Consider the following 23141-nt stretch of genomic DNA (forward strand, 5'->3'; position numbering starts at 1 on the left):
AGGATCCTCCAGAGCAAAAGCTGCTGGTCAGCCCATTATTCGGGAAACATCTAAAAAACTAATCGCTTACAAACCAAAATACAAACATGCTAGGGACCTGAACAGTGCAGTGGCTTTCTTTATATCTAAAGAAAAGAAAGATATCCAAAACATTTTTTTAATTACTGAAGATGGCAGAAGTCAATGGTTTATTTTAACCATTTAGCTTGACATGTTTGAAATGTTTTTTTTAAATAACATATATTGTGTTAACAGGGAAAAAGTTGTTGTTTTTTTACCTAGACATTTAAAAAGAACATTTAAGAGCAGTAATCGCAATACTGTGAAACAGTGATATTTAATGCAAGGTTTTCATACCATCAGAATTTTACACCGACCCATGCTTAATGTAGAATGCTGGATCTCTGACTCTAACCCCTTTTGTTTGACAGCTTCCATGATTAAAATAAAAAAACGCTGTGTTGTGATCCTGGGACCAACAGTTGGATACAGAATTCATATACAGTGCATCCGGAAAGTATTTTAATAGCGCTTCACTTTTTCTACATTTTTTATGTTACAGTCTTTTTCCAGAATGCATTGAATTCATTTATTTGCTCAAAATTCTACACACAATATCCCATAATGACAATGTGAAAAAAATATTTTTTGAAATTGTTGCAAATTTATAACAAATAAAAAACCTGAAAAATCACATGTACATTAGTATCCACAGCTTTTGCTCAATACTTGTTGATGCACCTTTGGCAGCAATTACAGCCTCAAGTCTTTTTGAATATGATGCCACAAGCTTTGCAAACCTGTCTTTGGGAATTTCTGCCCATTCCTCTTTGCAGTACCTCTCAAGCTCTATCAGGTTGGATGGGAAGCAATGATTTACAGCCATTTTCAGATCTCTCCAAAGATGTTCAAAGAGGATTTAGGTCTGGGCTCTGGCTGGGTCACTCAAAGACATTTACCGAGTTGTTGAGAAGCCACAGCGTTGATATTTTGGTGGTGTGGTTTCGATCATTGTCCTGCTGGCAACCTTATTCCATCTGGCCACTCTCCCATATAGGCCTGATTGGTGAATTGCTGCATAGATGGTTGTCCTTCTGTAAGGTTCTCCTTTCTCCACAGAAAAACGCTGGAGCTCAGACAGAGTGATCATCGGGTTATTGATCACCTCACTGACTAAGTCCCTTCTCCCCCGATCACTCAGCTTAGATGGCTGGGCAGCTCTAGGAAGAGTCCTGGTGGTTTAAAACATTTTCTACATACAGATGATGGAGGCCACTGTGCTCATTAGAACTTTCAGAGCAGCAGAACATTTTCTGTAACCTTCCCCAGCCTTGTGCCTCGAGACAATCCTGTCTCAGAAGTCTACAGACAATTCCTTTGTCTTCATGCTTGGTTTGTGCTTTGACATGCACCGTCAACCCTGGGACCTTATATAAACAGGTGTATGCCTTTTCATGTCCAAATCACGTCCAATAGACTGAATTTACCACAGGTGAAATTCAATTAAGCTGCTGAAACATCTCAAGAATGATCAGTGGAAACAGAATATACCTGAGCTTAATTAAGTGCTTGGCAAAAGCTGTGAATACTGATGTACATGTGTTTTTTCAGGTTTTTTATTTTTAAAAAATTTGCAACAATTAAAAAAAAAATCTTTTTCCTTTTGTCATTATGGGGTATTGTGTGTAGAATTATGAGGAAATACATTAATTTAATCTATTCTAGAATAAGGCTGTAACAAAAAAACAAAACAAAAAAAAAATGTAGCAAAAGTGAAGCATTAAAATACTTTCTGGATGCACTGTATTTAAAGGAGAATAACTGACTCTAGCATTGTATTTTCTTTTAAAGATAAACATATGCACGTGTTAACTGGGCATGTTTCATAACTATCTGCAAACATATTATGGTATTGTTATGTTTTAAGAGTCAAAAACTTGCATATTGCACCATTAAATTAATTAATTTGGGTTTGAAGTTTATAATAAATTTTTTTATATTGATTGTTACTCTTTACATACTTGCATCGTTTATTTTGCACTCTACTGAATATTGCTCAATTTCAATGTTTGTTGTGGAAAGGAAAACTAATATACACGCCAGTGACCTATTTAACTTTATTCCTGAATGAAAATATAAAACATGACTTTCCCACCAACATGACTAATCTGGGCTTTCAGAAATCTTAATAAATGCAACTGACAAATTAGAAATAGAAAATATGCTATTTCTGTACACAAGAGATAAGAGGCAATCAAAATACTTTAAAATGAAGCAGAATGTAATGCGTTAACGCTTGAGGCAATTACTTACAGTGCATCTCTATGATGTCATCCAGGCTGGAGAAGATGGTGGCCACCTCATTTGCAGTCATATACTCTTGCTTCTCAAGTGGACGAGAAAACACTGTCTGCAATACACTCAGCATACGGACATGTGCTTGTTCTGTCACAAACAGCTCTGGGAGAACGACAGGAAACAATTATTTCACCTTTCTACATGGCTGATTCAAAATATTAAGTCTGTTTTAAACAATTTCTTTCCCATTGCTTTTATTACCATTTATGACTTCTTGTCTTTTGGCTTCCTTCTTGCTCAGCTTATGCAGGCTTTCACTGGAAGCAAGTTCTCTCCAGTTGAGTGGGTCCTGCTCGAGCTCCAGGAGACGGGGCTCTATCTCTTCTTGCTGAGGGGCCGGGACAAAAGTGGGAGTGAGGAGAGCGATTTCTGGTGTTTTGTCACCTTCCACACTGAGAGAGACAAATAGAGGAGCACAATTAAAAGGGTTCCATACATATTGAAGCATGGTAAAAGTAGATACAATTAGGAATAGTTCACCCAAAATTTATTTCCTTATTGTTTATTCTTCCAAGAACAAAGGTGAAATGTAGAAAGAAATGTAGGTTTACAAGAAAAACAATCCAGGATCTAATGCAAGTAAACAGAACTCCATGTTGAGCACTTTTGATAGTCCAAAATCCATTTTTAGCCTCAAAGTAATCTACATGACACCAGCTGACAAATATAGGTGCTCTAACACCACTGTAGGTAAGACTGTCTGGTTTGTTTGTTTGATTGATTGATTGCTAATCCTTATGCCTTCTCCTGGTGGATTTTGTTCACATGATGGTTTTTAACCAGGTAGTAACGTTTATTATTTTCAAATGGTAACAACTTTGAAGGATGTAAAAGGAATGCTTCTTTGCTTGCCTCATTTTTGCACATTAAAAGAGTTTGCTTTGTTCCATTTCCAAAGCGCCAAAAAATGAGATCAACTTATATTAAGGTATTATATACAGCATACTTAATTTATCCACTTAGGGACTCTAAACTTAAGTTTCATACTTAGAGGGAATACATGATTTATGCATTATTAAGCTTGATGCATCAGAATCGATTGTTTTGGGGTCCCCGGAGATACTATTAGGCGAAAACACCCCCCACTTATCACTTTCGTCCGCGACTTACCCACAACCTTGCCCCCCACTCTCATTCACGACACACTTAAAATGTTGTAATAGGGCCAGTAACGGCCAGTGGCACCCATGATTATTATTGCTAACCTTCTTTTGGTATTGGTTCAGAGGTGAGTTCAATTATCCATTCAGTAATCATTTTATGCAAAAAATCTAAATTTTGACATCAAATAAACCCAGACATGCTCTTGTTAAATAAGCCCTTTAAGGATCTTTACTAGCAAATGACTTTGAGAAAAACTAAACATTATTTCCTTGTTCTCATGCATGATTATCCAAAAATCCTAAAATATTTTTCCCTAAAACCTACATTTCTCTTTGGCTTCACCTTGGATGGGAATATGCAAATAATCAGGCAATTTTCATACCATATTTGGGTGAACTAATCCATTCAGGTAGTGCCCATCATAATCGCTGACTTCTGTCAGCTACTAAAGAATCCCATTGTGCTGCTTTCTCCTGTCGATATTGAGTACATGATGGTTTTCTGAGTGCGTGATGGTTAGTCTTAAGATGGTTTTGCCTTACGAGACTGAATGCTGTGGGGAGGGTGAGAGGGGATGGGATGTGGAAGTTGACTGGAGATCCACATCGCTGCGGGAACGAGACTGCTTGGCCCGAGTAGAGCCACCACGACGAGAGTGACGCCGCTCCACACAAAGGCTTTCACTGCGACGCACATTCCTGAACACCCAAGAAAAAGAGGATGTGGTGGTGGGGGGGGGGGGATGATGAAAAGGAAGAAAGAAAGAAAGAAAGAAAGAAAGAAAGAAAGAAAGAAAGAAAGAAAGAAAATAGGAAAGTTAACGAGTATAAAAACATAAACAGGAAACAGAAGAGAAGGAAATAAAGTAGTAAGTAAAACAGAAGAGAAAGAAAGAATGAAAAGGTAAAGAAAGGAATGGGAAAAATAAAACGAGGAGAGGAAAGGAAAAATGAGTAGTGCATTAGAGTTAGAAAATAAAAATTGAAAGGATTGCACAAAATCATAAGTACAAGGAAAGAAATGCAAGGAAATTAAAGAATGAAAATGGGAAAGAGGAAATAAAATAAATGGAAAAAGAAAGATGATTAGGTAGAGGAAATGAATGCAAAGGAAAGCAAAGAAAGGGTAGGGAAGGAAGGAAAGAAAAAGAAGAAAACGAAAAGAAAGGGTAGGGAAGGAAGGAAAGAAAAAGAAGAAAACGAAAAGAAGGAAAGGAAATTAAAGGAAAGAAAAGAAAAGGAAAGAAAAGGAAATGAAAAAAAGGAAAAGTAAGTAAGGAAAGGGAAGGGAAAGAAGGAAAGGAAATTAAAAAAAAGAAAAGAAGAAAAGGAAAGGAAAGGAAAGGAAGAGGAAGGGAAGGGAAAGGAAGGAAAGTAAAGGAAGAAAAGAAAAGGAAGGGAAGGAAAGGAAGGAAGAAAAGGAAGAAAATGACAGGAAGGAGAGGAAGTAAAAAGAAGGAAGGAAAGGAATGAAGGAAGGAAGGAAAAAAGGGAAATGAAAAGAATAAAATGAAAGGAAAAAGAGAAGTAAAGGAAAGAAAAGGAAATTTATGGAGGAAAATGAAAGGAAGAAAAGGAAAGGAAATGAAATGAAAGGGAAGAAGGGAAGGAAAGGAAATGAAAGGACAGGAGAAATGAAAGGTAAAGGGTAAGTAAAAAAAGGTAAATGAAAGGAAATGAAAAGGAAATGGTTAATAAAGAAAAAAATAAAGGTTTTAATGCATGTAAATGTGTGAAAAAAAATAAACAGAAACAAAAAACCAGTGGAAGGAACAGACAGATGACAATGAGGTTAGACCACAGAACAGGTCACATGAACAGATGTAAATTGAAGTAAAAAACAGAGAATGAAATGTGAAGACAAATGATGTCAAAACCACTACATAACATCTCAGCATTAGTTCAGCAGGGAGATTCATTCAGCCCCAACAGTTAAGACTCAAAGACCCTAGTGGGAACCACATTAACAAACATCTCCAGCTCTTTCCAATGCATCATTTACAGCATTGCAATGCAATTCAACACCTCAATTACGCAGGTATAAAACACCGTTGTCAGGCAATTGGGTTCTATGCGTGCAAAGCGTCCCAAATAAGCAAATACTTCTGCCCTTAATCCCTGCAGCCCAAAAAAACTGAGATGAAATATACTTAACCATGCAGTGAGTTTAAGGGTGTGTGAATCTAAAACTTAACCCATGCCACTCACTGTACAACATTTCCTACAATATGGATAATAAAAAAAAAATGTAATTTGTGTTTGGTAACAGAGCGTGTGTGGATCAGCAGAAGCTTGAGACTGGCAGAAAATCCAAGAGACAATCCTGCAGACCCACCTTGGCTTCTTTCTGTAACAACATAGGACAATGAACGGTTACGGCATAACTGCAAATTACAAACCGTTTATCAACATGAACCCAACCAAAACATCTAACCATGAAACAAGTAAACCTCAATGCTCTCCTGAAGCCAACAACAAAGCAAGACAAGAGCGCAGAACAATGGACAACAGCAACAAACAATGCCTCCACATAAAAAAACAACTGCATGAGCAAAATAAAAATGCATAGCTAATGCTAGTTTTTAGGTCACATTAATAAAAAAGAGCTACAATACAGGGAATAGTTTCCTCAGATTTATTTAGAAAATTATGGAAATTTATTTTATAATTTACTCACACAAATGCACACATATGGATGTGTGTGGATTAAGAATGCAATGATTAACCGTTTTCTATATTAACTGTGCTTTAATTTGTCAAGGTTATTTAAATCACAAAAACTTCTTTACACTGATTTCTGCACAGAACAAAATTGCTGCAACTAAAGAAAGTTATGTCAATTTTGCACTAGTTTAAAGTTCCAAGCTTGTATACCGAGGCTAATACGCGCACACACTGGATTAACCAGGGCAGTTTCACAGCAACTCGTAATTTTATAATTTAGTAGCTAATTTGTATGAATTCATACAATCTAATTCGTACAATTTAGTACGATTTGCCACCACCCAATGAAAGTTGGGGTTAGGTGTGGGGTTAGGTGCCACGCCTCCTTTTTAAAATCGTCCATTTTCGTGCGTCTGAACTTGTACTAATTTGTACGAATTAGCCAGTAAACTGACAAAGCGTAAAATACTCACGTTTCCTCATGAGATCAGGCTGGATTAACTATGGCTGAGGCTATTAACTAAAGGCCGTTCATATGTCACGTCTTTTGAGCGTGAAGTTTTTTTTATTTCTTTAGACAAATTTTCACATTAAACAAATCCTTTTTTTTTATTTCTTCTTATTTTTATGTATTTATTTATTGTTCTGTCATTGTTAAAATGAAAAAAAAAACTTTTCACTTCTTTTTAAAAACAAATAGAAATAGACTATTGTGTATTTTTTATTATAATTTTGTGATGTATTATTTAGTTACTAAGTAGCAATAAATAATACTTTAAACAATAAGGAGTTTTGACAAGATTTCCTAAACTAGTAGTGTTTTGAGATTAATGAATGCATAATAAATGTGATAGGAGTGAAACTGTGATTATTCCTCAGACCAGAATCGTACAACCAAAATCTATAATCGATGCAACCCTAGTTTTGATATCTATGTGGGTCTGTTTGTGAATTATACATTATAAATCTTAAAAATGCACTACTTTGCAAAAAAAAAAAAAAAAAAAAGATTCACAGTTTGTCAAAATAGTAACATTTTTGATGAAACCTGAAATCTGCATTGAATTGGTGATAAAAAAAAACATATGAAAATAGAATAAAATCATCAAGGAATGCTGGTGGTGGTTGTCAAAAGAAAAAAAAAATAGAACTAGCGTCGGGAAGAGTTAAATCTATTTGTCTATAAAATATTCATGAATTGCAGACTATTATTTTATAGATATTTTCAAATTCTGGCATTTTTAGTCATTTATTGTGGATAAATAAGGTGGTCGAGAGAGTTTAATATGCTGTAATTTAAGAAAACACATGAAATGACAAAAAAACGGCAGCAAATTGAGAAAAGATCTTCATCAGTTTGACAGCACACGAGCTGTAAATCCTCACAACACAAACACATTTATTTTTTAAACGTGCTGCATTTTCTCACAACGCAAACAAACTAAAAAAACATGCAAAAAAACAACGCAAACATTTTTACAAAAATGCTCTGCATTTTCTAACAACAAAACAGAAATGTTTCAAGGAGACCCTAAAATGTGACTTAAAGTAAAAAAATGTGACTTAAAAAAACTATTTAGGTTATGGTTGTTTAGGCTAATAAATACTAAAGACACAGGAGTCAGGATGTTCAAATAAATAAAACAAAATAAAAAACTTTCAAAAATCACCAACAACTTCACCGAGCTACAGTCACGACACATCGGTGTCCGTCACGTTTGGGTCTCCTTGAAACATTTTTGCTGTGTTCCTTTCTTTTTGTGGTGTGAGAAAATGCAATGCGTTGTATTAATTTAAGTTGTAAGAAAATGCAGCGCGTTACATTAATTTGCGTTGTGGGAAAATGGAGCACATTTTTTAATGAGTTGTGAGGATTTGCAGCAAGTGTGCTGTCAAATGGATGAAGATACTTTCTTAATTTGCTGCCGTTTTTTGTAATTGCATGTGTCTGTTTAAATTGCAGCACTTTAAGCTCTCTCGACCACCATAGATAAAAAAGAAAAAGCTTTTAAAAGAAAAGCCAATATGGACAAGGATTGATTTCATTTTAAAAAGATGTGCTAAAACAAAAATGTACAAGTGAAAATGCAGTCTTAGGGTGAGTAAATTATTCCTTTATCTGTTGCTTTAAGTTAACACTGGTGACCAGAAGGTGACCAGAAGGTTGTAGGCTCTAGCCATTGTACCGAACCCCATAACCAGAACAGCAGAATGTTCCATCAAATGCACACTGTAAAGTGTCTGAGAAATAACAAACAACTTTCTAGACCCGAAAATAAAACCTTCCAAACATTTCAACAGTCATGTTATTAGCCCAAATTCAGACAGAATCTACTTACTAAGATTTTTGGATGCATTGGCACAATATAGCAAGACATGTAAACTGCAGGATGGATAAACCATGAACTGTAAGCTAACAAAAACTGACTCACAAAGATGGGACATCATATGGCACAAGGAACATGGGAACAAAACAAGAGAAGAGTAGGCCACAAAATGCAGAGGAGAAAAGAATGTAGGAAGTAAGGAGTGAGGACAGTGGGAGAGGGAGGGAGCCATGTAAAGGATGGTCTTGGTCTTTGTTGTCCACAAGGAGGGTAGCGTTTATTGCGGGCGGGCAGCAGCAGGAGCAGCAGCACAGGAGGGACACAGCGAGCTCCCCGACACAAAGCACACAGGGAGTTTTACCAGCCTCCCTTACTCATGTAGTAACTATTTCTACACAATTCAAATGTATGCTAAATGTATGCAGCTATTTAGCCATTTTAATCAGTTGTCTTCTTATGCTGGTTTCTTACCTGCCGCTGTCCTGAATGTCTTCTGGAGGGACATCAATGACAGCGAGAGGTTCACAGATGGACACAGTCCCACCAGTGCTGACTGGAGACACTTCTCCACCCTCAGAGGCTGGTTTGGGGTCTGTGCGATTGTTGATAATACCTACTGCATAAGAGAAAAGATACATGACATTACATTGTATGTAAATTGTATTTTACATACATTATTACAATAAGCTTAAAAAAAAAACTGAAAAAAAACAAAACAGTAAATAAATAAGGCCCTCTGAAATACTTAATTCTGATCGGTCATTTACAACATTAAAAAGCATGTTATACCTAGTTAACAAATGCTTAACTAATAACAAAGACTCATCTGGGTATTTAGAAACATCTCGACTGTCAGAGAACATGTTAAATTTTTTTTATTCATATACTTGTATGCCACTGCTTTTGACTTTTTGGTGCCATCCTGTGACTGAATAATTTGTAGATTAGTATATGCTCCATTCAGCCGTTTTTCTGTCAACTTTGCCTTTAATTAAAGATTTAATAAACTTTTAGGACTTAGAACAAGGTTTTATGTCCAGTTTTGTCTCACTTTTCACAGAGAGGTTATGTAGTTTTGTATTTTGTTTTCCTTTTATAATAAAAACCTTTATTACAAAACTGCAGGATGTGGTTACTTGTGTTATCTTTGACTAATATTTAAATTTTTGTTTGATGATCTTTAACATTAAAGCGTGACAAGCATGCAAAAAAAAAAAAAGAAATCAGTAAGGGGACATATGTACACTTTTGCACCACTGTATATACACACGTACCATCTCAAATTAATGTATATTGTGTAAGTTAATAAAATGGCACAATTGAAAAAGTAAACTAAATAATATATTTGTTTTAAATAATATAATAAAATTATAAAAATAAACAAACCAAAATTATTAAACAAATGAACTAAAATTAAGATTTAAAAGACAAATTAAAAAAATCTTAAGGCTCCTACACACCAGGACGCTTTTCGTTTGCAGCGTTTTACGAGAAGTTTTTCCGCTTTCAAACCCAATCGATTTTTACTGCCGTCAAGCAGAAGAGTATGCAAAATCACTCCTTGACGTTAGATGGCGCTACACAACTTTAAGCTTCCGATACCCGCTTGTAACACAAAAGAGGAGTAAGAGAGGAAGTTCACATGCTTGTTGTTAAAGTTACTGGTGACTCAACAAGCATAGATGGTTCAAGTAGCAGCTCCAGCTCTAGCGATGAAGAAATTATTATTGTTTACAGAGCAATAAGCAGCTCCACATTCATATCACCTCTGGGCATCTTCTTCAATGTGCGCTCGCATTGACAGTTTTGCGCTTGAGCACCTCCAAGGGCTGTTTACTGTAACTTCAGCACGTGAAGAAAAGTTCAAGCCTGATTGGTGGTTTTAATGTGGCGCGTCAAATCAAATAAAAAAACAAGCATGAGGCTTTTTTTTTAAATGACGCTTTTGCGTCTGGCGTTTTGCGCGTTGGTGTGCACAATCACATTGACGCTCTTTTTATAGTCACGAGGCGTTAAAGGTCGATGGAAAACACGAGCAAGTGTACGGGCCTTTAGTATATTACAAAATAGTCCATAAATGTTAACATTTAAACATACTAACATACTAACCCTTTAATAACATTTAAACTAAATATTTAATTCTTAAAAGACAATTTTTTTTTCTCGGTGCATTTAAATCAACAATACATGAGAAACTTTTTTTTTTTTTAATCCTCACCTGTATCAGTTTGAAAGTCAGGGCTGGGAGTCACACTCACACTGATGGGTAACTCTTCACTGCTCTCTGACCCATGAGTGCTCCCTGACACGGTCATACCAGTTTTTCGCCCTGGAGGGGTGACACTATCACTAACAGACACTCGATGAGGAGGTTGTTTGGTTTGCTTTGCTAGAAGAAGAAAAAGTAAAGAGGATAAAGAGAAAGATGAGAAGAAGGCTCAAAGGCAACACATCATTCATACATGATTATAAACAATAAATCAAGATGGACAGATGGTTGTGCGGTTCTAATAAGACAACATGACAGATGAAGGAGTTTAATCCAACAGTGTTAGTAATTCATTGGGAATTTAAAGAACCATCCAGCCCAAAATCTCAGGTAAAGGGAAAAAGAAACACCAAACAACACACAACATTAATCTAAAATCCATTTAGTGAATAAGTCACCCTTAGTAACAATTAGATCATGTAAAGCAAGCATTAAAATAACTTTTTCATCATAATAAAGTCATTTCAAATCTACATTTTCCTAGACAGATGAATACAAAAGCTACAGACAGACCCTTGTGTTGGAAGTGGAACATGCAAACATGCATTAGATTTGATTAGAAAAGGAATGTACCATCTAAAAAAGGGGATCTACACAAAAAGAACAGACCATAATACCTTCAAAGTCCAATCTACTTTGCTTACCGTCATCTGCAAGAGGAAAACATAGCAACACAAACAAGGTATTTTAAATGCTACAACCATCTTTGATCTTGCAGGTATTTCAGTGAATATATGCAGCATGTTTCTCATAGTGGTCTGTAGTTTTATTGTGCACTGGTTTTAGTTATCTTCAGTTATCTATCTAGCAGGCATCAGGGATGTTATAGGTAATTTATCTAAGGTAAATGGTTGTATGCGAATCAATGCACGCAGTTAAATAGAACAAGTTTGGTCAATAAGCATGTGATGTAAGTAAAGCATGTGTTCTAGTCCAGAGAAATAAAGGGATTATGTTGAATACGTACAGCCGATTCCAGGCGGTTTGACTGGTTTGATCTGCTTGTTGACTGACCATGGCTGTCCAACAAAGAAAGATGCATTGCTGTTAGAGATAAGATCAAACAAATCCCGGCCATTAAAGCAGAAGAATTATGGAATATTTTTATTGACCTTCAGCATAGATGGAACCGAGGGCCGCCATCCTGACTTGGACTTCTTGTTGTCAAAAGCTCTGGTCTTGACTCCAAGATACTTCATATAATAAGCCACTGCTCCAAAGATGGAGTTACTGATGGTGGAAAAGAACACAGATGTTTACAGGCCTAAATGTTTACACCTGGTATTAACGTTACACATTCACATTGTAAAAGTCCATATTTAAACAATTTTTTTGAACAAAACCCATAAACCTAAAAGAAATAGCAACAATTATGCATTTATTTCATGCATTTTTTTCAGGTTTAGGTCAAAGGTTTGGCAACAGTACAATTAAATATTTTAAAACAAGCTATTTATTTTTAACTTATGTTTAAAGGATCATGTCACAATCTGAACTGGAGTAATAATGCTGAAAATGCTAATTATATTTAAGACAGAAAGTAGAATTGCAATCATATTTCACAGTTTAAAAGTTTTACTATATTATTGATCATATAATTGCAGCTGTGGTAAACAGAATAATGTTTAATCAAAACTTTTCATTTATATGAAGAATAATATATGTTCATAATAATTTATTTGAATAGTTTCATTACAAACTATTTTATGGTCCCTTTTTATAACCTTACTGCAGAGTTGTTGAATAAAAGTTCATTTATTTATTAGTACCATGTGCAAACATATGAATGTCTCTCAGAAGTCACTCTATAAAATGATTGTATGTATGTCATAGGTATGGACAACGCTGTTTTCTATATTCTATGTAGCTATATACTAAAAAGGGGTGCAGCTGAGAACATGTGATCTGCAAGCAGTCAGCGCAGTGTACAATAATCCTCATTAATGAGGATCCACATTAAAAAAGGGAGGAGATGTGGAAAGTGAGTAGGAGGAGAAAGAGGATAAAGGGATGAGGAGGAGAAAAAGTGAGGAGAGGAGGAGGAGAAAGAGTGAGGAGAGGAGGAGGAGAAAGAGTGAAGAGAGGAGGAGAAAGACTGAAGAGAGAAGGAGGGACAGAAGTCTGAAGGAGGGGCCTGTGCACAAGTGCATGTCTATTTTCTCATAAATGCAGGAATTATGTGGCACAGCTGCAGAAAATGATCAACTGTAACAGCTGCAAGACTCCAGCAACTGAATCTCTAGCAAAGTTATTTTTTATTAAATGCATTTATATCAATAATAAATAATTGTAAGTTTGCATTTAATAATTACACACTTTTATCCAAAGACAATTAAAGCAACGGAGGACAAATAATTATAAAACATTCCCTTAAATTAACATTTTATTTTACATCTAAGTAAAACTTTCATGACTAAATGAAAAACGTTATAAACTGTGACAAAAAAAACTACGACAATCTATAACACGAGAATAACATACAGAAAAGACATGCATTTTATTTGTGCATTGTGCATCTACAATGATAAGATAACTCACCTTTTGTCCTTGTCAGGAACAATTGAGGGGCTGCAAAAAAAGAAGCAGAAATAATTAGAGGGACATCAAAAGAAAACTGTAGCACAATGCCGGTCTAAAAGACTCACCGTTTACAATTATGTAACATTTTTTCTTCCTCGCTCTCGACCGGTTTTTAACTCTGTTTTAGGACGGTGGAACCTGAACTTTTCCTCACTCAAAATGACAGTAAGCGTTGTATTGTTTGTAGAATTCAAACAAATGAACATATTCTGTGTCACTTGAAAATAAGACGAAAACTAAAATAAAAAAATTAAAAATCTAAGAAAAACCAGGGTGCATTAAAAATTGCACTCCTTACTAACTTTAAAACCTAAAAATAAGGCTTAGAGAAACAAACTTTTGCAAACCTAGATGTCTAAAAGACTGATCTACACTATTTTCCCAAACTCCAAACTCTACGATGGCTCTCTCCTAAGGCACTGAGGCTGTCTTATGGCGATGTCCAAAAGCAAACAAAGCAATTTGCCGGCAGAACTTCCTATTTAACTGTGTTTTTGTCTGATGCAACACACATGCAAGAACATTGAAATTAGATCCTTATGTTTTCCTATGGTAATATAATAGGAGGAGTGCGATAAGGAATCCCTGGTCTCTGGCCAATCAAAAACCTTAAACCGCCTCTTAGATTAAGACTGCAGCCAATCAGAGTGTCCCTAAGTGAGGTCATTACTGTAACACTGAGGGAGGAGAATGAATGAGAAAGTAAAAAAAATAGTGCAAGAGGAAGCAGACTGTTTAGGAAACAGAGGACGATTGTATGAGTGAATATAGAGACTGAATGCACATATTGAGACCCTCAGACATAAAAAGAATCTGTGTGAATTCTGAGGATGCATTGTGTCTCTAATAATGTCTCTCAATGAGGAGAATCAGTGTTTTAAATGCACTTTTTCCTCATGCAGCCTCTAGATCACTTTACACTTTGTCATTTTATCCTGGCAAGAGTGGAATATATTAACTACGCTGCTTCACTGCAAACCAGCTTTTGTCACTTGTGCTTTTCTCCCTCTGCTGGCCTCAAATCTGACCCCTGCTTCATCCCCCTTCCCTTCATTCTCTCTGGCAGAAAGCCAAAGAGCAAAGACTTCCTGCCAGCGTGGCACTTTTGACTCTATCCTTGCAACACTTCCTCTTTGTTTGCTACCATGCCTCTTTATTACACTGCAGAGTTTACAGTAAGCTGTAACTGGTGTTATGATTAATATTATTCATAAAAATAAAGTGTGTTCCTAGAAAGAGCAACTATACAACACAGACTGCAGGATGACAACAGAACAGAAGATAAACTTTTATTTTTAACCAGAGTTGCAAGTTTAATATTCGAATGTTATATGCAATTTAATGTCCAGACAACTTGTCGTTCAGTAAACACTCACACTGTGAATAAAATAGTCTGATTCATTGACAAATGAGCCATTTCTTTTAACAAATCACCCAAAATAAATATATAAAATAATAAAGAAACACAAAATCATTTTGATAAATCCTTGGCTGGGCACACGGTTAGGGTTAATGCCATGCAAACTTCCTAAGCTGAGGAGTTACAAGTGGAAACACTGCAAAAAATTCAGTTTTCAAAAACCAGAATAAGCTTTTTAAAAGCTCATGAAACACTTAAGTCACACCCCTCCCTCTAACCGTTAGTTTGCCATGAGCGAATGATGCGCAAAATGAAGGGCCTGCTCCCTAATAAATATTTACTTTGAGTTGGAAGTGAAACAAATACTGGAAAGTCTCAACTGCTTCCGGTTCATGCAGACTTTAAGCTTTATACAGTTATATTAAATTGTCTTGTAAGCTCATTAATGAGCAATGTATATTAATAAGAAAAGTGTTGAACTCAAATACAATAAGGATATACATAACTAAAATATTACTAGTTGCTATAACTGAACAAAAGGCTGTTATAAACACCACAAAAGCCAGATTATTCCTACTGGTTTTCATTGTGCAGAAGTAAAGAGCTAAAGTCAGATTGCCAGTGTGTGTTCAGCGGAGGAGAAAAACTCACTTCCTACATAGGGGTCCTCACTTCCTGTGGGGTTTAATGGTAAATCTTACAGACCCACTCATCGACCTGTGATCCCCTTCAAAATTAAAGACTTTCTTTGCTTAAAGGAGCAATTCACCTAAATTTGAGGGCTATAGTTGTGTTCCAAATCGCGCACTTAAGTATTCTACACCATTTTGTAATATAAATAGTGTAAGTAGTGCATTCAAAATAATAATAATAATAATAAAAATAATAATAATATACATTTTAATTACCCTGATGATGTACTTACTCAACTGATAAAAAGAAGTGTGGAATTTTAAACACTTTATGAACTTAACAGTCAAAGTTTTGCTCGTAGCAGAAGGGAAGGAGCTGTTGGGCGCTACAGTTGGATTACTTTTTAATTTTGGATTTTGCAAGCATGTAAAAGATGTAAGCTTGTTTCCCATATAAGATAATATGCCACCTCCCAATGTTGAATGCTGTTGTGCTCATGACTGTAAAAACATTTACTGGAAAATAGTGTGAATTTAATTAGTAAAAAAAAAAAAAGAAGAAATTGAGCTTCATTTGGGATTACACATGGCTGAGTGTATAAGTGAAATGTTTATTATTTAAGACACAACTAGTTTCTTCTTACTCTCAATATCATCTGAGCAGTGTGGGGGGGGGTAATGCATTACAAGTAACGCGAGTTATGTAATAATATATCTTTAAAAAAACGAGTAAAGTAACGTATTACTTTTTAAAGTAAAGTACTAATATTTGAGTTACTTTTTAAAAATTGTAATGCAAGTTACTTTTTAGTTGAATTAATTCGCAAAAAATACGTTGCAGAATGAAAATAAATGCAGTCACGTTGAATTGCGCACTCAATAAGAGAATGCAGGAACAGGCAAAAAAAATGGCAGGGTCTTACATTTCTGCAATGGAAAATTCTTATTATTTTGAACATGCAAGAAAATGAAAAGAGGATTATCTTAATGGACAGTAATTTTATTTTACTCTCTATTAATCTGTATATATGATATGTAGAGCTCTGGGATCAGGACGTTTTCTGAATAAAACATTATCCTACATAATTTATTTATTTATTTTTATTTTTTTTAAGGGTAAATGAAGGTTGTACAGTGTGTTTTTATCTGCGGAGCTCCTTTATTAAAAAATAAATAAATAAATAACAAACAAAACAGCAAGTTTTAAAGGAGATCAAGCCAGGTCAGAAAAAGTAAAGTAACACATTACTTTCCAAAAAAAAGCAACTAAGTAACGCAACTAATTACTTTTTTTGGGGAGTAACTCAATATGAGGAGTAACTTTGCTTTCTAAAGTAACTTTCCCAACACTGCATCTGAAAAAAAATTTACATATTCAAAAAAGCACATAAAAGTTTCCAATGATTTGTATCAATAAATTGGTCAAAAATCTGTAAACTCCACAAAAATAAAATATAATAATCAGACAGAGATGCTTTTGTTTGTAGTTGGTGAAGTGAGAATAAAATGAGATTTTAGAATTTAGTGAATGTATAATCAGAATGACAAATATTTTAGTGTAAAAAACTTAAAGTCTACTAAAAATTTAGTTATGTTCAGTTTAAAGAAATAAATAGTATAATAATAAATATTTTAATAATAAAAATAGTATTAACAAATAATAATATTTTATTTTTTAGAATAATCTTTAACATTTAAAGTAAATGTAGGAATCGATAATACTGTACGAAAACAATATACTGTACGCTTTAATACAATACACCAGTCATGCACTGGAGACTACACCTCAATTGGCCATTTTTATTTAGAAACGAGCAGCTTGGTCATGGAGATTAATACCTTTTTGTGTGTTTTCCACTGTTACACAGAAGACAATCTCATCTCAGTTTTTAGAAATGTTAATTTTAGGTCACCTTAACCACATTTTCAAAAGATTACAGAATTCATTTTAAGCAGAGAACAATTTAAGAGCCAAGAATGAAACATGTATGAACACCTCAGCTGATCTCCAGTTAACTGTTAACTGAACTGCATATGAAGCAGAGCAGCGAGAGGACTGAATTCTTACATGACTATTAGAGAATTAACAGCAAGAGGTCAAACAGCACAGCGGCAATAAGATCCTGTGCAATATGACACATTCAATAGACATCACTTAGCAGCCAGTGAGTGAATATCGACAGACTCGGGGCTTCTGATCCGCGCTGAATGCAGATTTTTACAATAGTCTGTTTGAGTGAATGGAAAAAAAGAGAAGTGCTTGCAGCAAACCATGTTCATCCCCTCTGCAATAGCTGGTGTTTGACTCAGCAGGGAAACACCAAAATCACACAGCACACAGTAAGAAATAACTCCTGGATTATAGGCTCGCCACTGCAGTGGGCAACAGAAAGTAAAGATCTGACTTTGAGTAACAGACATGACTAGAGCGACCTGCTGGTTCGCTCACAACCAAGATTCCAGTGTTCAAGGCTCAGTTTAAACCTGGTAATAAGATGTATAATTATGTGATTGGGAACCACCTACTATTTGTCTACTGACCTATCCTGAGATAAATATGGGATGTGTAGTGGTAATAAAACAAGGTATTCATACGTTATTGCATTATACCAAAACAGATTACTAGTACGATTAAAATTTGTATGGTAGTTGGCATCCATAATTTCTTTTATTGTTCTCCAGGTTGTTTGCAAGTCCAATCCCATGGTTTCCCCTCATTCAATAGTACTCATACTAAAAGCTTTTTTGAATCTGATGTAAAGCATGACAAAAACAAACAACTGGCCAGAAGGTGGAACAATGTCCAAAGATATAAAATGGAATATAACAAAATAATTATCAATACTACAGGCTCTATGCACAGCTAGAGTTTTAAAGCAATCGATAAACTTCCAGTGAAAGGTTAAGGTGACTATTTTCAATTTCACAAGCATTGATGTTGTAATGTAATTACAAAACATTCAGCTTGATAATCTTATGCATTCATTTAGTTGTTCAACCATAAAACAGGATGAAAGACCATTGTAAACACTAGCGCCGTCAGTAGCAACAGAAATTCTATGGAAAGTAATGGGGTAAAATAAAGGCCCAATCCCAATTCTATTTTTGTACCCCTACCTCTTCCCCTTGGCCCTAACAACAGAGGGTAAAGGGGAAGGGCTTCAAAATTTACCCCTAAGAATTGGGACAGCACTACAGCACCTGCACACATCATCATATGTCATCGTGATCTCATGCTTCATATGAGATCAGACGATCGTGACTGCTGTGGTTATTCCAGCTGCTTTTTTTTTTTAGTGTTTATCTTCAAGAAATCCCTGAAGGCATATATTATGTTATCATAACAATCTAATGTGGCAATAAGATCGCAACTCTACTGCTTATTTACACATTGGCCATATTAATTTATGTAAACACATGATATAGCAGACACTGTAAAAAGCTCATTCTCAGCCACTAGACTTTCTGACAGGGTATTCTAGTTTCATCGAGTTTCAAAATGTCGTGGGACTGCTATACAGAAGTCATTAATAGGAATTATAGATCACAAAATTTAGCAATTTCCATTTTAGCTGTTTTTTAAAATCATTACGGTAAAACACGAGCACAGTTATGAATATATTAAAACATGTGCTTGTTTGTCGTAAAAATTCATAATAATAATAAAAAATAGTAATTTGTGGATCTCCTGACTTCCGGGTGCAATGATTTTGCCGTTGTGGCTGGTGTATTCTGGGATATTTTCTTAACTCTTGGTTTCGAGTGTGGTCCTGAAAAATCTTTATTCGAAGGGGTTTCTAGCACTTCCCCTTAGCCCTATGCCTTAAAGCTAAAGAGAATTGGGACACCCCTACCCCTTGAAGTGAACACGCAAAACGAGAGGGAAGGGCTAAGGGGTAGAATTGGGATTGGCCAAACTGTCATATTTTAAAAACATGGCAGTGCTTCTTGTCCGATCTAAAACCCACTTCATATCGTATATGGACAGGCAGACAAGACCGCTTAAACGTGACAGTTTTGTAATGGAAAGACAGTTCATCGGAAACTCTTGGGCTGCCTGGCTGAAAATTAAAAGTTTGTGTGCATATAGCCCATTAGAAATGCAAAATTAATGGAAATTTAAAGGCACAATATGCCATTTTTTCCACTAGTGGGCATGTGCTACTACAAAGGTGTAGTTTGGTTAATCATGTGAGTTGTCGTCTTTAACACATCCTATTGGTTTGTGCAAAAAAAATATTAAATTTGCAGCAATCATATTCATAGGTGTGTTAAAATATTTAAAACATATGTTGTTCGAAGCAGAGAAAGGCTGAAAATCATACACATTGTGCCTTTTTTGTGAAAAAAAAACTAAACATCTAAAAATGCCTCACTCATTCCCTAAAAAATATATTCCCTTTATCTGCTGTCATACAACTTTTCCAAACATTGCATCACATGTATTATATTTCAGCAACACTTTCTATTTATAATCCAATGTAGGGTTATTCTTAATGTATAAAAATACATGCATAATTCCTTATTAATAATGATATAATGTGTTTCATAAACATCATAACAGCAGTTATAATACTGAGCAAAATTTTGTTCACTTTGGTTATAACAGATTATGCAAACCATAGGTTAAAACTTGGTTTCCTAATTTCATAAATTGACACTTCTATTCCCTCATTCTTGCATCTTATATAAGACAATAAATATTTTGTCTGTCTGAGCTATAGGCCATTGTTAATATTCTTAATCATGCCGCTCCATCTGTGCTATGACAACAAACAGAAATGATGAGGAGGTGTCTGTTAGGTTGCAATTACTCTCCCGACAGCCCTTTCCTGATTTTTCTGAATGAAATGCCTACTTTTCTACATCCAATAAGCTCACAAAATAAAAAAAACAAGCCACGCACATTGTTTTCTCATTTAATATAATGATCAGAGCTTCTGGTTCATGCAGACTTTAATCATAAACCATACCCAGGGTTTCTGCAGATATCAATGTCAAATTCAAGACTTTTTAAGAACTTTTTAAAACCCCGCGGAAACCCTGATAACTTAACTTGAATGCTAAGCTAGCTATTGAGTGTTTAATCACTGTATTTATATGGACTTTATATGATTTATGCCAAAAAAAATGTTACTAAGAATTTTTGTCTTGTTTTTGGGCCAAAGATTATTTCACATACCCCACAGGCAGATAATTTCCTTAAAACAAGCTAAATCTATTAATTTTCACTTATTCCTTCTGACGGTGAAAATTAAACAATATTTTGACAAAAATTGTTTTGATATTTGGATTAGAAACAAGACAAAAAAGAAGAAAAGCATTTTTTTTCCATTGTGATTTTTCAATTTCTGTACCTGAATACTGTTAAGACTCCCCATAAAGCCATCTAATAGAGCTCAAACTTATCAAACCATCCTTTAAAACTGTATTTATATTGCAATATTTATTGCAGAAAAATAAAATCTCGCAATATCAGATTTTTCCAATATCATGCAGCCGTAATCAAAATAATTAAAATTGCTATTAAATTAAAAGATATTATTATTTTATAGCTCTTACTTGGCCTCAACCATCTTTTCCAGCAGGGATTCAGCGACAGCCTTCTCCTTCATGTCCATAGGGATGCGATCAGTGGGTCGATGGGATTCCACATCATTTAATTCCCGCTCATTAGGTGTCATTCCCATCATCCTCTTTTGCCTAACATGGAAAAAAAGAAGTATGACACTTGACACTATGGCACTGATGATTTAGAATTTCCAAGACTTATCAATAGAAAACTCTCACCTGAAGTCTTCCAGCTGTCGCAGTATCTCTGGACTCTGCGCAAACTGTATTTCATTAGCGTAACGTTTTTGCTGCTCTTCATTGATCAGTTCTGGACGCAAGCGATCTTAAAGACCAGATCGAGAGAGATGGGCAAGTGAATGAATATAATGAAATTACAGCATTAACACAATGTCAACACCAGGTCCAGAGTTCTGATACTTTTTATTTAAATGAATTCTAACTGGTAAAAGTCTTACCTATTTCAGGGGCGATGTTACTTGGTACTGATACTTTGAGAATCTGGATGAGAAAGATTAGAAAAAAAGAGAAAATCTTCTCATCTGAATGTTTTTCTTCGAGTATTTTACATAAATACAGAGCCCTTCACTAATATTGGCAACTTTTCAATATGAGCAAAGACAGCTGTGAATAAATGTCTTTATTTAATTATATAAATATTTTTTGTGTTTTATTTTCTTATTGCAACTTCTCATTTTATGAAGTCCAATAACCTTTTTTCAATCACACAATCTGTTTTTTTGTTTTTACCACATATGTTTCCTCATATTTATAGTCCTGTAAAAAAAGGTTGCATTTTTCTGTTCTTAGTCACTCCTAAATATGTAAAATACCAATGACACTACTTCATAAACATTTTGCTCAAATAAATTTATAGGGTTGCCAATACATATGCCTCAAACATATTTGTTTTTTGGTAAACCTTTGCTGTGTTTGCAATTGCTTGTGTTAAGCAATTATTGAGCAATATTGAGTTAATATTTTGCACAAAATAAATAAAAGGTGAAACAAAGATATTTTGTCACAGCATTCTCTACTTAGCAGAGAGCACTATATTTCTGCATTCAAAATTCAATTACATAATTATTATTCAAATAAATTCATAGACTTAAAACATATTTTTGGTGCTTGTTCAATCCACTTACTTAAAATAAGCAGAATCAACACAATTTCTGAGTTTTTAGGGTCAGCTTAATTGTTTTATGTTCAATCTTGTTTTATGTACTTAAATTTGCAAAAACAATTTCAAAAACAATTTACAAGTTCACTTAATTGATTTGTGATGGGATATCATGAGGGAACACATTGTGTGGAACCCAGCATTTTTTACAGTGTAGACAAAATAAATATTAAATAAATTGGGAATTGTGGAGCTGCGCATCAATGAATCTGCTCTTCAGTGTTTGGACTTTCAACACTGATAATTAAACCACACTAAAGTGAACTAAACTGAACTTCAACCCTGAAAACTGGAGTGACAGATTCAATTCGCTTGAACTTCTATGTTCAGCTGCTTTGACACAATCTACATTGTAAAAGCGCTATAGAAATAAACATGAATTGAAATTATGCCATTTATTAGAAGTTTTTCCAAAATGCTGCTGTTTTATTATAACTTCCAATGTAGCATGTAATGCAGTGCAGCACCACCAGAGGTCACAACATTATAAATAACAACCATTTTCTCCCATTGAGTTTAGTTAGCAGTTTGATCTACAGTCAGCTTAAAGAAATGTCCAGTGCAAAATAAATAACCACGATAAAAAGAAAGACTCAAAAAACAAAAACAAAAAAAAAAAAAACATGAAAAGCAGTAAAAAAAAAAAAAAAAAAACTGCCATTTGTCAGGGGAGGTCATTCCCACGACCCAAAGCAGGAAGTTAAGGTCAGACAAACACCGATGAGAGACAGAGAAAGAAGACATGTCTAAAAGAAGAATGTATAAAAATGCTACGCTGGCAGAAAGGAGTGGGCTGACAGACTCAGGGGAAATGACAAAGACAAAAACTTCATACAGTAAAAGTGTAAACAAAATCAGATGTGATCTTATATGTCATGTGTTATAAGGAAATCGCTGGCTAAAATAGATAATGTAGATCATGACCATATTAGATTTATATATAGTAAAGCATCTAAAACTTGATTATATTATAGAGTATAATTTAGACTATATTAGATGTATTCAACATACAGCATCAAAAGCTTAATCATGCCGGCATGTCAATAAAAAATTAAATTCATTAAAAATAAATAAAATTACCTGAATGTAAATTACAA

The 23141-nt window shown here is 34.8% G+C and overlaps 1 protein-coding gene across 50 annotated transcripts in view; it reads right to left on the bottom strand.

Moving 5' to 3' along the window:
- Positions 1–23141, bottom strand: part of arhgef1 (Rho guanine nucleotide exchange factor 1) — a 91240-nt gene that overhangs the window by 11626 nt on the left and 56473 nt on the right. For 2 of the 50 annotated variants that reach the window (XM_087285902.1, XM_087285894.1), the window contains exons 6-18: positions 21323–21365; positions 21084–21189; positions 20856–20996; positions 13260–13289; positions 11834–11951; positions 11689–11740; positions 11339–11371; positions 10671–10841; positions 8924–9068; positions 5797–5808; positions 4005–4160; positions 2560–2750; positions 2314–2460 (exon numbers count right to left, since the gene is read on the bottom strand). In XM_087285902.1, the coding sequence (XP_087142028.1) occupies positions 2314–2460; positions 2560–2750; positions 4005–4160; positions 5797–5808; positions 8924–9068; positions 10671–10841; positions 11339–11371; positions 11689–11740; positions 11834–11951; positions 13260–13289; positions 20856–20996; positions 21084–21189; positions 21323–21365 (1345 nt within the window). 50 annotated transcript variants of the gene reach the window in all.

This window comes from Danio rerio, chromosome 16 (genome assembly GCF_052040795.2).
Source record: "Danio rerio strain M-AB ecotype USA chromosome 16, GRCz13ab, whole genome shotgun sequence".
Taxonomy (NCBI): domain Eukaryota; kingdom Metazoa; phylum Chordata; class Actinopteri; order Cypriniformes; family Danionidae; genus Danio; species Danio rerio.